This window comes from Sinohyriopsis cumingii, chromosome 1 (assembly GCF_028554795.1).
Source record: "Sinohyriopsis cumingii isolate HCF-2022 chromosome 1, ASM2855479v2, whole genome shotgun sequence".
Lineage (NCBI taxonomy): Eukaryota > Metazoa > Mollusca > Bivalvia > Unionida > Unionidae > Sinohyriopsis > Sinohyriopsis cumingii.
This window is the reverse complement of record NC_142961.1, coordinates 3,537,362-3,554,258: the sequence shown is the minus strand read 5'-3', so window position 1 is coordinate 3,554,258 and position 16,897 is coordinate 3,537,362. Positions and strand designations below refer to the sequence as shown.

General features: G+C 33.6%; 1 protein-coding gene across 1 annotated transcript in view; it reads left to right on the top strand.

Annotated features, from left to right (window-relative positions):
• Nucleotides 1–475: 475 nt before the first annotated feature.
• The window catches only part of LOC149806328 (uncharacterized), a 237,878-nt gene continuing 221,456 nt past the window's right edge, over nt 476–16,897 (top strand). The window contains exons 1-3 of the mRNA XM_089951266.1: nt 476–543; nt 4,807–4,908; nt 15,041–15,185. Of these exons, the coding sequence (XP_089807392.1) occupies nt 4,816–4,908; nt 15,041–15,185 (238 nt within the window). The 5' untranslated portion in view covers nt 476–543; nt 4,807–4,815. The remainder of the gene's footprint in view (nt 544–4,806; nt 4,909–15,040; nt 15,186–16,897) is intronic.

Genomic DNA, 16,897 nt, shown 5'->3' with positions numbered 1-16,897 from the left:
ACATAATAAACTCAGGCAGCTGCAATTTTAGGTTTTCATAGGGGTAGGGCAATCTATTTTTAAAGAATTTAAATGCAAAACAACTTGAAAATAAGAAAAACTATAAATATTAATCAATTAGACCTTCTGGTGGGAAAACCGCAGAGTCTGGAAGCAAAAGCCAGCTGAGCCAAATGGCTTCAACCAAAGCTTCTGCTGTAGCTAAATTACGTCACCGCTCACTAATCGGGACTAAATTTGATGAAAATCAATTAAAGATGACAGTTAAAATTGATTTCATATCTTAAAACTTGAAAATTAAACTTTTAGAGCGAAAAAACGAAGTTTTTTAATATCCCGCATACCTGTAGAGAAGTTTAAAGCTACTCAGAGTTATTCACCCATCCTTCCATTGTGTGATAGGCATTGTTGTCGTATGATGGCGCTTTGAATAGACGCTAAATTTAGCTTCGCATCTGTTATGTAATGAAGGGAGCATTCTTACGAGCTGAGCTGAGAGGTGGGTAGGGGAAGAAGAGATATGGTTTAGCGTACATAATTTAAGTGAGTTTGATGTTAGAAATGCATGAAATTATTTGAAAAATGCTCTATTCTCTTTGTTATTATCGTGGCAGTGCATGCCAGCTATCAACAAGCGCTAACAATATGCAATGCAGCAGGCAAAGGGTAGAGCGCGGTACGTACATGAGGGAGCGCGATCTTATTTACATTATCGCCTCTTGTAAAGCACAGTGACATACACCATAGCATTTAAACAGCATTGTGCTGAATGAAAAATGCTGTTAACTGTTTAAGTTTTCCCAAAATATTATTATTGTGTAGAAATTTTGAACTTGAAAACCCTAATTTTCCAAACGTCACATCTGTACATTAAAAATGCAATGTTTACATCTGGCATACACGTGCTTGTTGTATACAATGTGGCAACCATTCGCGCCATGTGACGTCAATGAGGTTATAGGTCAAGCATATAACGGGACATGTGTCGTCTGCTGTATTTGTGTATGGTGTATTTCCGTTTCGGTGGACTGAAAGGAATCTTTGAAATTTTATGTATGGTCGATTGAACAGAGGTCTGCGCTTGATTTTAGGGCGATATGTATCTTCCACATTGCTAATATTAGCTATTTTTTTTATTATTTGGTTTACGTCTATCACAAGATTCTGGTCGATGCAGTACTGAAAGAAATTATGTTATTTTTGCCATTTCGTTCGACCTTTGTCAGTTTTGTTTGATACTACAAGATAAACGTGTTAGATCATTGCAAATATAAATACAGAAATTGTCAGTTTAGTTTGGTTCTTACCATTGTGTTGTTGTCAAAATCGGGAAACGATCCTAGGTTTTATCTCCGACCAATGTCCCGAGCATTTGAATGATACAATAACATTGCATTATAACATTTTATAACATACAATGTGTAGCATAAAATCATTATACTAAGGGTCAGTATCAGCTGCGTGTATTGTCAGGCGATTTGAATGGGCAGTTAGTTTTGTATTTTACACCCAGGTATTTTGAATCAACGACTCCTGCTGATGAGGTGAACACTTAATCTTGATGGTGATCTTTCAGCAGTAATAAAAGTTCACACTGCATTTACAGTCCAAGGGGTCATTTAAATTATATTTTAGAAAAGAAACACAGGTCATAAATATCCTTATGTGTTTCTTGTTTATTCAAAAAATTCCATATACATATCATTATCAGCCCCCCCCCCCCCTTGGCCTTTTATACCAAATATTTGAATTCCTTGTGCTTGATTAACGACTTCAATCATGAATTTATTTTGGTTTGAGTCCTCATTTTTTGTTGCTGTAAAAAAGGCAACAGTGTTTTTCAGGCAGATCTCATCTTTACATTTTCTGACCCTAATCATTTTAATTATTGTTCTTCATTGCTACTCAAGCCAATCAAAATCAGTAAGACATGTCTGTCAGCTAGTGAAATTGATCATCTTGTGTGTCTTTGGCAGTAATTTTATTCTCTTCACTAAGCCAGCTTGAGATGTGTTTGAGGTTGTCTATATTATAAAAATCATGCAGGTCATATAGTTGTTCATAACCGACTAGTAAGTTGTGCTTTTTCGGATAATAATAATAATAATGACTTTATTTAAAGAAGAATATCATTTGGTTAACTGACCAATCTTACATGAGGCTTACATTTGATTAAATGCAGTTATTAACTTTATTTGGATCCTCGTACATCCATATTCCTTTATTATTTATTTATTCACTTGGAGAAATATATATGGCAAAATCATTGTTAAATTTTGTGGAAAAGGCCGACTGAAACGTGTGATCCAGTATAAACTGGATTGAATGTCACAAGGTGTGGTGCCTCAGTAAAAGCAGCATATGTTGAAGACAGCTTTGTAGTACAGTACATGTTATTTGATTTGATAGACCCAACATCTTTTCTTGACCCAGTTTAGTACCTGGCTACCATTGTGAATGTCCATAGTGATCACAAATTTTCATCTGTAAATTTTTTGGATGACATTTAAGATGTAAAGCATACAACAGTTAGGACTGAATATCCTTTGTTTCAAGTATTTAGTATTAAATTTTAGAACATCAATTAATATTTTAATTTAATTATAGTAAATGTACATACTTTACCACATTGACATATTCTTTAAAATCAAACATAATCTTTTATCTTTATTTTATGCTCTTTGTGCCTTAAAGGCAACCATCTTGAGCCATACATAAAATTGTACTGTGGTGCAGCTAAAACTGATTACATTTTACACTAAGACTTGCATCTTATATTATAGAGAAAAAAGACATTCTTTAACAAATCATATATGACAGTTCTTTTTTGAAGGAAATTACATGTAAGTTGAATTTGACAAGAATTGAATAATTTCACTCATCATATTGTGAAGTTCACATTTTTACAAGCAAGTTTACTACCAGCCTGCTCCTTATCTTGAAGTGAAACTACATGTATTATGGTTAATGGACTGAAATTAATTTTATGGAAGTTTCAACATGTTGCTACCATTAATATTCCCAGATGCAGCACTCTTTCATTATTCTAATTAAATATAATGACATTGAAGACTTGATTTAACTGAAAAGATTATAATATATGAGTGTGATTTGGATTTTTAACTTAGCTTTAACAATTTTTCAGTCATATTGCTATGATGTCTGCAATGTGGCAGTTTATAGTGATGTCTAGCACTGGGGCATCATGTCGCAGACTTGTAGCATGATGTCCCACCCAGTCACATTATCCTGACACCAGGTTGAACAGTCCTAACACTATCCTCTTAATGCTGAGCCAAGCGAGGCAGCTGTTAGTACCATTTTTTAAATCTTTGGTATGATTTGGCCGGGGATCAAATCCACAACCTCCTGCATCTGAGGCAGACACTCTAACCACTAGGGATATAATATATGATTAAAGTTCAGTTTTACCTTTTGTACTATATGTGTAGTTGGACAGTTGTTTCTTTTTGTTGTTGTTGTAGGGTTTAATGCCATTTTTCAGCACACGATAGGCTATACATGGCAGCCAGTATTAATGATGGAGGAAGAACCCGGGAAAACCCCAGAAAGAACCACCGACCCACGAGAAGCTACTGGCAAGCTTTCTCACACAACCACATTAGCCGAATCTGAGACTCAAACCCACGCAGACAGAGGTGAGATGGCCTTGATCCGTAATGGAGAGCGCTTTAGACCACTCGGTTACTTGGGGCTCCGACAGTTGTTTCATGTTCCATTTTAATTATTACGACACTATATATATATATATATATATATATATATATATATATATATATATATATATATATATATAGTTGTTGTAGTGTTCAACGCCAATTTTTAGCACATGATAGGCTATACATGGCGGCCAGTATTAATGGTGGTGGAAGAACCCAGGAAAACTCTGGAAAGAACCACCGAGCCATGAGAAGCTACTGGCAAGCTTTCTCACATACTCACATTAGCTGAATATATATATATTATCTTCAGTAAATCCCTCCTGAAATATCAGAAAACTCCCTTATCCAGTGCTGTCCTTATCAGCAGGAGCTGGGTGATTTACTTGTCTACTTTTACTTTACACACAGTTCCTTTTTAAAAAAAGCCCTGAAATCCCCTGCTTCTTCATTTAGAAATGGATCAGAGAATACCACTCCTATTAACAGTTTTTGAATAGAGTTTGAGTGCCAGTCATTTAGGCAGTCAGTATTGTTATTGAAAATAAAATTGTTGGACTATTAAATTGTTTCATTTCTGGAGTTTATAATAAAAAGGCCAAAGAGGTCACATAATGATTTATTCGTTAAACTTGGGTTGAAAATTGGTGCATATAACTATAAAATAAGCAGATGTAAAAAGTTGAATGTGTGCTTTTAAGTAACTGCTTATAACTATAAAGAATTTTATGCATTTACAGTATGCTTTCAGAAGTTATATTTAGGATGTTTACTGTTGGTGAATCAAGTCAGTAAACCTAGTAGATACACCTGCAGTAATGGATAGGATAGGATATGAAGCAGGAGTTGTTTCCCTTTAATTTGCACATTTACCATGTTATAATGAATTTAAAATATAGCAGTGGAATTTGAATAAAATAATTGGATTGAATACATTATTAGCATTATGTGAATGCATTCATATCATCTTAAACTTGGAGTAAAAGGAGTCCAAAATTAAAGTGCTAATATCTATATAAAAGAAAAGATGAGGTATGCAGCTGCCATGCTAAACAAGATGCTGTTTATTGGAGATAGTTATAATCACTTTAATTGAAGCAGCATGCGCAATTCTTCTCTTTTTCAGCTTGAACTCATGGATACTGCAGAGACATTGGTGAAGTATCTTCGTAATCCTAGTGACATTCTTGCTGGAATCACTACTGCTGTAATTTCAAAAACAGTAAAGGTATTGTTCTGTACTGGTAATATCCTTTTATAGATCACAGGAACTTGTGATTGATATCTGACCTGTGGTAGGGTCTTCATTTTTTGCATCAATGTAACAAAGTTTTCTTACCTTTCATGTGAAAATCCATTTTTACATTGTCTCTAATTCACAGGGAAGACAAAATTGGGAATATTCTGAAGGCTGCTTGTTTAGCCTTGTTTATCCAAACTTGGATTATATTCTATTTTACTGTTAATCAGAGTGTTTTAGTATTGTTAAAAATTCCCCAAAATTTGGCATATTTGCAGTATAAACCTTTTAGAGCCTGCTAACTGGAAATGCATGTAAACATTTTAATAATTATGAACATGACACAAATATTTTCAGTAGGTGTTTTTAAATCAAAGTGTTCACTGGGAATCTTTCAAGAATATCACATGAAACTGGTATAAATATTGGGTATATATGTATCATTTTAACTTAACAGATTGTATGTTTGTACCTGATTGAAAAAATATTTAAAGTATCTTCTGTGGGCATGCACTGTTGAAAATAAATATGTAAATATGGTCAGCAGATGGCATTTAGTTGCAGACTGTGTGTAAATGAGAGTGTTTTCTGAGCAAAATCATTTAGAAAAATTAAAACACTAATTAAATGGATGAATCTAAGCTGTCATCTGAATTATCCTTTTAATGTTGAGAAGTTACTATCCAGTTTTTTATATATTGTAAGGGTTGTATATGTTTCAGTTCTTTGTCTCCATGTCCTCAAATCTTGGGGACAAACACCATTTCAAAGTGACAAAGAAAAATATTTATTACGTGTGAAGCACTAGTAGTGATAAAACGGGAATTTTGTTGTCTTTGTTAGCTGTACCATCCTAATATCATCTTCTGCATTGTATTATTGTTTTCTGGTTTCATGAATATTAATGGTATCACTGTATGATATTCCATATTAATGGCAATTGTGAAATTGCTTCATCGATGCTAACATGCTTGTGATTTTACTCCTGTACAAGGCACTTCTATATTCTATCAATTGACACAGCTGAATAAACAGTCTATGCTTGTTTTAATTATGATACCCATTGCAACAAGAGCCACATGGCTGTGCAGGCTACGTACATGTTAATTAAAGGTCTAAAACTTTAACCTGATTATTCCAGTTGAAACCAATCTTGAGTGCAAGATTTGACAGATGAGATAAACTCGGTGAGGCTAACAATAGGGAAATGAGTTTATCCATAGGGAAATCAGAAATGTGAAGAAAATTAAGAGACAGAAAACAGAAAAGTTACAAGCGAAAAATAAATAAAAATAAAAAGACTTTTTATTATCCTTAAACATATCTATGAAATGCTGTATAAACTTTACACAAATGAACAATTTTATAATACATATTATTTAACACGTCAGTTATCATTGAAAGCACATCAGTGGTGTAATTCATTTTATTACCTGTAGTAGAACTGTTTCACATTCTAATTAAGAAAATAATGATTAAGAATTCACTTAATCATCTCCAATATCTGAAGATCCCTCGAAGTCTTTGTCTTGTATCGGAATGAAAAATGGCAGCTATATCTGGGCTCAGATCATTGGAAATGTTCTCATTATTGTCTGTCTCCATCTCATCATCCTCATCTGGCTTCTCTATCCCACTGACAATTTCTGCTTTAGCAAAGCTATTCACAACAGACGATTCATAACCCTGTCCCATGCATCCTGAACCCAATGTGCAACCTGGGAATATGTAGCATGCCAAAAACATCCCGTGTTGTGAAGGTGTACTTGCCTGCCTTCATCCAATGTTCCCACAACATCCAAAGCTCAGCTTTGAAACAGCGATTAATGGAAATGTCTAATGGTTGTAATAACTTTGTCATACCACCTGGGATGATGCCTAACGATGTCTTCTTGGATTCAGTCTTAACCTTTGTCTCAGCACTGATGTGTGCATGCATATAAACCATAATGAGGAGAGACTTCTTAGTGTGGAAAAATGCAAAAAAGATTGATAATACTGTATTGCCAATTTGTTTTTATGAAAATTAATAATTAATTGTTGGTGAGAAAATACAATGATTGATGCATAAGCTCTCTTATTGTCATTACAGTATCTAATGCTGTTAATTAACAAATGGATAAAGGACTTCACAGAACATACTTATAAATATTATCATTAATTAGTTCTCCTTATAAAGTCTGTCCCCATAACAAAACACCACGTGCATTTTAAAATGAGTTCAGAAACCCTTTGATGTTTTCTTATGCAACAAAAATTACATCTCAGTACATGTTAAAGTGAAGATCACAACCCCTTGGTCAACTAGTCTTATTGTTTCGTTATAGTCATACAAACATAAAATATAAAAACTTGTAAGTCACTGACTCCATTAAATCGATTCATATACATACATACATATACTATCTTTTGAGTGTTTCTTCTGTTTTTGACTTGGATATAATTAGCATTTTATTGCAAATCTATTCAACGATATACCACTCTATTATATTTATTGGTGAGTTCGAATAACAAGTAATGTGTATGATCACTTGTCCTTACAACAAATTATGTATGGACAACGGCTTCAGTAGCACATTGACATATTTTCATTTCCCTAAAGAAGGCCTCATTTCCCTACTGGCAGTCTCGCTTATTTGACCTACTCTGTCAATTCTTGCCCTCAGTCTGGTATCAAATGGAATAACCAAAGTGCTAAGTATGTTTAATTACCATGTAAATAACACTACATAGCCATGTGGTTGTTGTTACAATGTACATTGTAGTTAAAACAAGAATGAATTGTTGATTTAGCGGTGTTTATTGATAAGCTACAAATATAAACTGCCCTGAATAAATACGGTCTTGTACATGGATAATTTATTTTTCATCTCTCTCTTGCATGCATGTGCTAATACGCATTAACTAAAACATGATTTCAAGTTCTTTATTGTTTTACTGCAATTTGATAATGAGATTATTGTTGCTGTAAAAATACAAGTTGCACTTAATTTCTTGACAATGTGGACTCATTGCATAAAATTTACCAATTAATAATACCCGTATCTACCGGTATAGCTTTTTCATTGATCTAATTGATCATACAAAGGGATGTAATCCATATTAACTCATATTAACATGTTCAAACCATCTTAATCATTTTGTTAGTCCTACATGTACATTGATGCTGATATTTATGTTTTGACTTTTGTGCATACTAAAACATAATAACATGTTATACGTCTTACATGTATGACTATAATTTTTCCAACATTACACAACATAACAGCTACATATGCTCTAACTGCAGACGAGATTTCACACTGAGAGATAATCCTCTCTCTCTCTTTTTCTCTCGTTCACTAATAACAACAAAAGTCTTTTTGAGTATTTTTATTTTTATTGTAATTAGATTCTTGAGTTGAGAGCAGAATGAGACAGAAAATATACATTTACTTTGTACATTTGTACCAGTAGGTTGTCGAGTAGCCTGTGCTCCATTGAATTTGTTCAGGTACGATCCTTTTTTTTGGTACTTGGTCAGAACCGCAAGATGATAATTATTTATTTTACATATCATTTTTCTGTACACTGAAATTAATAAAAAAATTTCATGTACAAAAAAATTACATGAAATACGGTAGTTTAGTTTAAACCATATTGATTTGAGAAACTTTGTCAAATACAGTCATAAACATGTGATTTAGGCAATTCATTATTAAGCATAATCTATCGTATTTTATAAATAATCATAGACCGCTCGAGTTAATATGGATTACATCCCTTCGTATGATCAATTAGATCAATGAAAAAGCTATACCGGTAATCGCTTGCATATCGAACAGTATACTGGAAAATCAAATATCAATGGACCAGTTCCTAAACTGTGATGAGGAAGAATGAGATATGGTTAAAAGGGATGAATAAAACAATTATTTCATATCTTTTTTTAGGAGCAAACAATATGCTTTGAATTAGTATAGTACATATAGAGTATAGACCATAAGTGCGCTATGTGGTCTGGTGAATTTTTTTACCAGTAATTTCATGTTTTATTAGTTTAAAACAATTTATTGACATAGTAATTTAACAAGAATTTGTACTTTTATGTGACCTATTTTTGATTATGCCGATAATAGAGCAGTTTTAATAGCATACCAGGTACCGTAATCCATGTATAAGTCAATGCAATTTCATTGACATAATCCATATATAGGTCAGTTCAGAGTATAAGACGAAGACCTGACTTTCAAGTCAAAATGTATCGACTTATAGGCCAGAAAATATGTTAATATAAAACTAAAGAAGAGATTGCACATGAATGCTGTATAATTTTTATTTGATATGTATGATAATGAACAGTCACAAAATCAAAAACAATTTAAAACTTAGATGATATTAATGATATTTTTAAATGTGCAGAATTTGTTGGCATAGTATTCAAGGCCACCTTTTCAGTGGCTGCCCATGCCATAAACCAAGTGATCTGGATTTTAAAAAATGTTACTTTCTTTGTTACTTTTTCGTGAATCTATCTTCACCCACCAGCCATGGAATGATAATTTTCATTGAATCAGCTGATACACTTGTTAATAGCGTCCAGTCAGGATGGCATTGACCTTCAATGTTTTATTTATGACTGATGTTTCACAAGAAACAACAACTTCAGATTGAAAATGTTTTTTGTTGTTAGTGGCAAAAATAATTTTTGACTAAGTTGTGATATTTTTTGGCAAAATTGGTTCACTAGTTGTATATTGTTGTTGTGGGGTTTAACGCCATTTTTCAGCACATGATAGGCTATGCATGCCGGCCAGTATTAATGGTGGAGGAAGAACCCGGGAAAACCCCGAGAAGAACCACTGACCCATGAGAAACTACTGGCAAGCTTTCTCACATGTCCATATTGGCCGAATCCCAGACTCGAACCAGCGCAGACAGAGGTGAGATGGCAGTGATCCATAACGGAGAGCACACTAGCTGTATATAAAACAAACCATATACAATTGTTATTATCCCCCAAAATCATTTAACACAGTGCTGCCGATATACATCTATCCCAGCAGCACAAATCTATGACACAATACAGGCTTTCTTTCATTTTTTTTAATTTACTTCGAAATAAAATTTGTTTTTTTACATGTAAACACGAGAGAGAGAGATTATGATGCTTACCTTTTGATCCACGCTACCTGTAACTTTTTATTTCATCATGGAAAAAGTATGCATTTTTAAACTGTACTACATTTATCTTTATTTTGGAATTCGTCTACTGACAAATCAAGATTAAAAATTCTCATTTCGCACTTTATTTAAAATAAGTAAATTGCTTTGTTGCTTAATAATTAATTTTGCATTTAATGAAAATGTGTAATTATTTGGGTTGTTAACCTGCTGTTTGTTAGTTTTTCTCATTTTCTTATGATCTGTTATTGAATCTGGCCATAATTAACATGTATGAACTGAAAACTTAAGATATTTAATAGATTGAAAGTTGAGTGAATGATAATAATAACACTGTTCACGAAGACCTTAGAATAAATATGAACAGTTTGAGATAAATGGGAAATAATAGGGATTTACAACCTTTGAAGCCAAAATCTCTTATACCTTCAGTTTGGAATAGTTAATGAAGTTCTAGCAGTGATACCTGTTTAAAGCCATGAAAAATATGATGCCACTTATTAATAGCAATAAATGCAACTTGTAGCCTTGGCAAACACATCGCTTTGCCCTTTCAGGCGATCTACAAGGCATTATCGATATATGTTTACTTGATGCATAAAACCGTACAAGTTAAACAGAGGGGGGTGGGAGTATAAACAACAAGAAATTCCACTTTGATTAAACTAAAACAAAACCAACATACAAAATGAGAGGTCTTTTTATTGTTCATTTACTCATTCAGCCCTCTAGGTTTTTGTTGTTTTTGCCTGAAATGCGAGTAGGAAACACATTTTGGGGGTTATTTCTTAATGCATCAACGTTCAACAGATTTTCCATTAGCCTAATGCCTAGTTGTATTAGAAACATTGTTTTCCATTAGTTATTTTGCTTGCACATGAGCAGAAGGGTAAAAGTTGGAGTTCTTTTTTTTTGCTATTTTTGCTTATTGGACCCACCATTTTTGTATGGAGACCACTTTTTATTCCAAATGCCCACCTTGTCCTAGTTTTTGAAAGGTTCACCTGTCTGCATGCAGTTCAGACCGGTCTGCCTTAGATCTGACACCAAAAGGTCTAAAATCCAGATACAAAATCGGATTCCAACCACAGGCGAATTTTGGGTCGGGAAAAAAACGGTCCAAAAAATTAGGTTTTTCTCTCTTTATTTTGTAGTGTAACTAGAACGTCCAGATTATTTGATATCACTGTATAGCTATATTTGTCTGCTTTTTTGTAATACCACCCACTTTGGTGTATCTTAAATGACCTTGATGCTGCAGAGCTCGGAAGTAGGGTACAGCCTCATCACACCTACAGGCAGGATTGGGGCTGAATGAGTTAACAACAATTATATTTACCATGGTACTCATTTCATGACAATGTTTGCACAGTAGTATGCATTTTTGTTGAAATGCAAAAGATGATATCATGGATGTACTGGAGAAATTATGTAATATATTAGGTTAGTAACCTGCTAGTTGCATGCTTTTGTTATTTTCTTTTTATCTCTTGTCATATTTGTTCATAATTAACATGTGTGAACTTAAAGTTTCTGAAATTTAATAGACATAATGTCAAATTAGCAACCATTACTGCAATAACATTTCCAGTGGTCTCAAAATGAATATGAATGGTTCAAGATAAACAGGGATTTACAACCTCTGATGCCAAAACCTCATATAAATCAAGTTTGGAATAAAAAGCATTTTACAAAGGATAAATGTTTAAAGCTGTGAAAAATATGAAGCCACAATTATAACAATCAATGCAGTTTGAGATAGAGTTTATATCCTTGGCAAACACCTGTTTCAGCCATTTTGGGTGATATACAAGGCATTAATGAAAAATATAATGTGTTCAGCTTATGCGTAATACATTACTAGGTTAACAAGTTGCGGGGGGGGTATGAACAAGGAGGAATCCAACTGAGATAAAGCCTATCATAATAGACATCCAGAACTGTAAATACACTCATATCTACCACAGATACCACAACTAAGTTTGCATAATAGTGGACACTTCTTTTGAATTGCAAAAGATGATGATATGCTGGATATCTGTCAAAAATTAACTGCTACTGCATTAATTGTCATGTATATTGAAAGAATGTAATGTGCCAAACTTTCATCTGCATTAACTGAAAATAATTTATCTCCTATCAAAAACATTTAAGTGAATATACTTTTTCATGACTTTCACCTGTCCGTTTTGTAATACATGTACTCCACGTAAACTCATCAGATGCCACACCAGCATTCCTAAGTATATTTATTATTCTGTTGGTTATATAATGTAGCATCATATGCTTCTGAAGCCTGCTAAAAAGATGTAGGTCACTTATAATGGTAAACACATGTCTAGCTCCAGAAAAAATGTGTCATATGGACATATATATTTTATATTTGGGTTGCAAATACTAAACAGGCTTGCCTAACAGTAGTTGCATGTTTGACAGTGCTGTGTATATTTCATTGTGTGGGAACATGTTAAGCAAACAATTTAAGGAACTGGCAGAGTGAAACAGGATGATACTTTCGTGTGATTTCTTTTTCCTTTTATTTGTTTAAAGCAGAGTCTCCCTCTCTCCTCTCTCTCTCATTGAAGTTACTATAATTGAAACTTGAGATATTTTAAGAAACGCCTAACTGGTCTCATCATTTTTTGCTTGGAAATCTGTCATCTATCAGGAAATTTGTATGTAATTGTGTATTAGTGGGAATCTCTTTGAAAATGAAATGGCATTGTGTGTAACTGAAATTGAGCACTTTGTACTGTGTACTGCAGCTGAGCCAACAGGTAAGTTCCATGCGATGTAGGGGATGTCCACAATTTCATAATTATATTGCTGTGACTTCAAACTGGGGCGATAAAACTTAATCCATCCACTACAAGATACAACATGGACAGTCCATGATAACCACTATGTCCTGCTTGTGATGGGCACAGAATGAAAAGGATTAAGGTCTACCATGAGAATGTGGATTGTCTGTAACAAATACGATGCATTTACTATATATTGCACTTTCGGCCGTCAGTAACTTTGCATAGAAACTTGACAAATGAACAAACCTTGCATGTTTCAATTAACAGTTCATCGTTTTAAGTTAAATTAGTCAGCTGAAAATTGATCACTAGTAGATATGCCAGAATTTTAAAAAACTTCTACCTGGTACCCATCGATCCTAACGATCAGCTACCTGGGTATCCAATCAAATTGTATTAAATGTGAACCTAAACTGCTTTGTTGTAGGTTCACGCATGCCATCCCCCAAGAGAGGTATAAGCATAATTACTAATATTAGTGGAAAAAAGGCATAATCTGAGCATAAAAGAGCAATCTGTATATTACATGCCATTATTACAGGAAAGCATGAAAATGTACCTTAATTTTGCTACTTACCTGGATTTGCAGTTGAAGTTTTTGCTACAAATCAGTAAAATCCAAGTGGATTAGTAGTTGGTACAAGAGTATAGACACAGAAGAAATTGATAAATTGTTTATGCATAACACTCACTTTAACAAGTCTACAGTAATTTTTGCAAATAGTCCTAAAGGCCACAAATGATGATTGTTGTATTACATCACAATCGATTTCTTATTTCAAACTTTTTAAAGTGCTGTTGATTTGTTCTCTTCCAGTGCGTCATGTTTCAGTCATATAACATCCATCAGTCACATCGATATAGCATGTTTATTTAGTATCTGGCACCATTTAATTTCAATTTAGATTGGTCTGCTATATAAGTGGTATCAAAATAGCATTAATATGTGGCACATGGTTATTCAAGAAACCCGTCTGTGTTCTTTGAACTGTTTGATGTATATACTATAAATAGAAAATACAGAAATTAGACGGAGGTCTAACAAGGAACACAGGGGCTTGTATTTTTGTTTCCAGTGTAATGGTCAATCATTTATGTACTATATAATAATAAAAAAATAAGTTGTAAATAAGTGCAGTATGTCATTTTCCTTTGGCCAATGATGGGGCAGTATTCCATTCAGTGACTCGCACTTGTATATTAAGCAGCGAGATAATGGGTTGGCAATGTCAAGCAGTGTCATGGGAAAAATGGTCTGGCATTCCTTGAAGTTATGATAATAAGCCAAACTTTGGTCAGGCATACAAAGTTGAATGCCTGAGCTAAGCATAGGTACAAAATGTATCATGCTACTGAAAACATGAAATCTAGCTTGAAAAATCAGCGTTCATTCTTAAATAGGTTGTGCGAGAAAGGAGAGAAGTGTCCTCTGTTGTATTATTATATAGTACGTGTATGACAAGTAAATTGTAAGCAACAATACGAGCCCCTGTGACGCTGAATAAATGTGCGCATGACACAAGCCTCGAACTGTAATCATTATTCTAAATCTCCATCTGAACTTGATAACTTTTATTTTTAAAGGGGTACATGGTTGTCCATTGTATTACCCAAGGGGTACATGGTTGTCCATTGTATTACGCAAGGGTAGATGGTTGTCCATTGTATTACCCAAGAGATACATGGTTGTCCATTTTATTACCCGGGTTATTAATCAGTGGGCAGATACCCATGTAGCTGGGCACCTATTGGCATCTTTAATTACTAGTACTTACATAGGTATGGAAGTTATTTGTACATGTTTTTAATTACATATATTTGTGCCATGGACATGCACCAAAGAAAAATTGTATATGGTGGATTTTTAAATTTTTCTCTAAAAAATATACATACTTAGAATTATTAATAAGTTTCCAAGGAGGCTCATAGGACTCCAGATATGGGAGACACAGGACTAAAATTACAGGGAACCTGCAATTCTGTGCTCAAGGTGCAGCACTGCATTAGTCCTAAGTTAGATTTATTGGGTATATATTAAACTGTCTGATATTTGGGACTTTTTTTATTATTTCACTTTAGTTTTCTCACATGACCATGTGTCCATTATTCTCATGACTCAGTTAATACCCTGTAAATTTGGATATTTTGTTCAGGAAATTCAACTGTGGGATGGCAGTAGAATTGGTCAGACTACAATAGAAGATTTGCTTGCAGCAGTCCAGGATGTGGCAAAGACTAATAATGGACCAGACGCTATCCAATGGTTGTTTGACTTTGGATTCATTCATATCTTTTCAGGTATTTTCTTAGCATATTTGAATAATAGCTATTACTGATGGATTATTTTGGCAAACAGATGACTGCTATTGTCAGTTTCTGAATATGGTCACCAGAGAGGTAATCTTAAAAGATACTTATGGTATTCCATAAAATTGGAAGCATCAGGTTAAGATTTTAACCTAACAGGGCAGTTTGGGGGTGTTGTCCAATGTCAGGTAGAGGGGCAGATCAAATATAGCCAGTGTGAATTACCCAGCTACCAGAGTGTTATGAGTCTAGGTTCTTACAAAAAGTAACAAAAAAAGTGAAGACAACAAGCTTTGTAAAATTTTACAGATAATTTATGTCCCTAGAATATCAAGTGAAAAATGAGAAAAAAAGAACTTACGGTTTTAGGAATCAAATCCAAAAATAATCCAAGAATTAAAAAACTAGAAGTCCTAGTAATTTTAAGTCCTGAATGAAACTGAGTTCAAATCCTGATGAAATCCAAAATAGAAGATGATGACATCATTAATAGTCAGCAAAGTGCTGCAGTGTCAACATTCTCTTGTAGAATCACAGAAGATATTATTCCAGTTTTTGAACTCTGTATATCTTTTGATAAATGTCCTTGTCCAATAATGAATTTAGAGCACTAGTATTTCCAGGGAAAACCAATCACTTGAAATTAAGTATTTTGAGAAAAATAAAATCTCAGCCCAAACTAGTCACAACAACACAACATGTGAAAAGTTTAAAGCCTACTGACCACTTCTATACAAAACATTAGGTATAAGGCTAACTTAGATGCAAAACAGATTCCCAGATGGAGTTCAAGAGTTCATCTTTTCAGAAGAAATGGAAGTTTGTTACATGATAATTATCACGTTGTCTTGGTATGGCCTTGACTTAACTTAATAATTCTTACTCTAAGAAAGAATTAAAAAAAATAATAAAAGTGTTGTTTACTAAAACTGATACTGTTTTGAAACAAGGTTGTGAACTAGGTCAGCATTTGATACAGTGTCTCTACTATTAGTTGTTTACGTCAAAAATAATAAACAAATTAGTCAGAACTGAACTCTGTTCTAGACAATATCGAATTCAGTCAACAAAATTACATTGCAGTAGTTTCTAAAAGACTTAAAATTTTTAAAAACTAACAAACAAATAATTTAATTTAATCAAATATGCATAACAAGAGCTTAGGGAATGTTCTAATACTGTTGTCCAAGTTACCTTTAAACATTTAAGTTTAAGGTTATAATCAAAGAATTTGATTTGCAGTGTGACATGCACATTATATTATTTGGAAATCAGTAAAATTTAGACAGCCAGGTTTACCATTTTTATTTAGATCTGCATTTTGTATAACACTTTATATGAAAGGCGCCATATTTTTCTGAAATGGATATATTTGGGGGAATTCATTTTACGCTGCTTGAAAGTTTACTGAACTCCATATGCATTTCTTGGCTCTGTTATAAGATGTGGGATTTGAGATGATTTCTTAGAGATTGTGCAAAATTCAGTTGAATGCATCCATAGTTTTGTTTACTTCATTAGCCTCCCCTACATTTAGAACACTGCCCCTTTTTTTATCTCCTTCCACCCCAGTATGTAATACAGATGAAAATAGATGTTGCTATGTCCATCTGTCTGTCTGCCCAGAAACAGTTTTGTTTCTGAAGATTAACTTTACAATTATTCAAGGTACTGTCTGACCTGCCCAGATGTTTAACTTTATT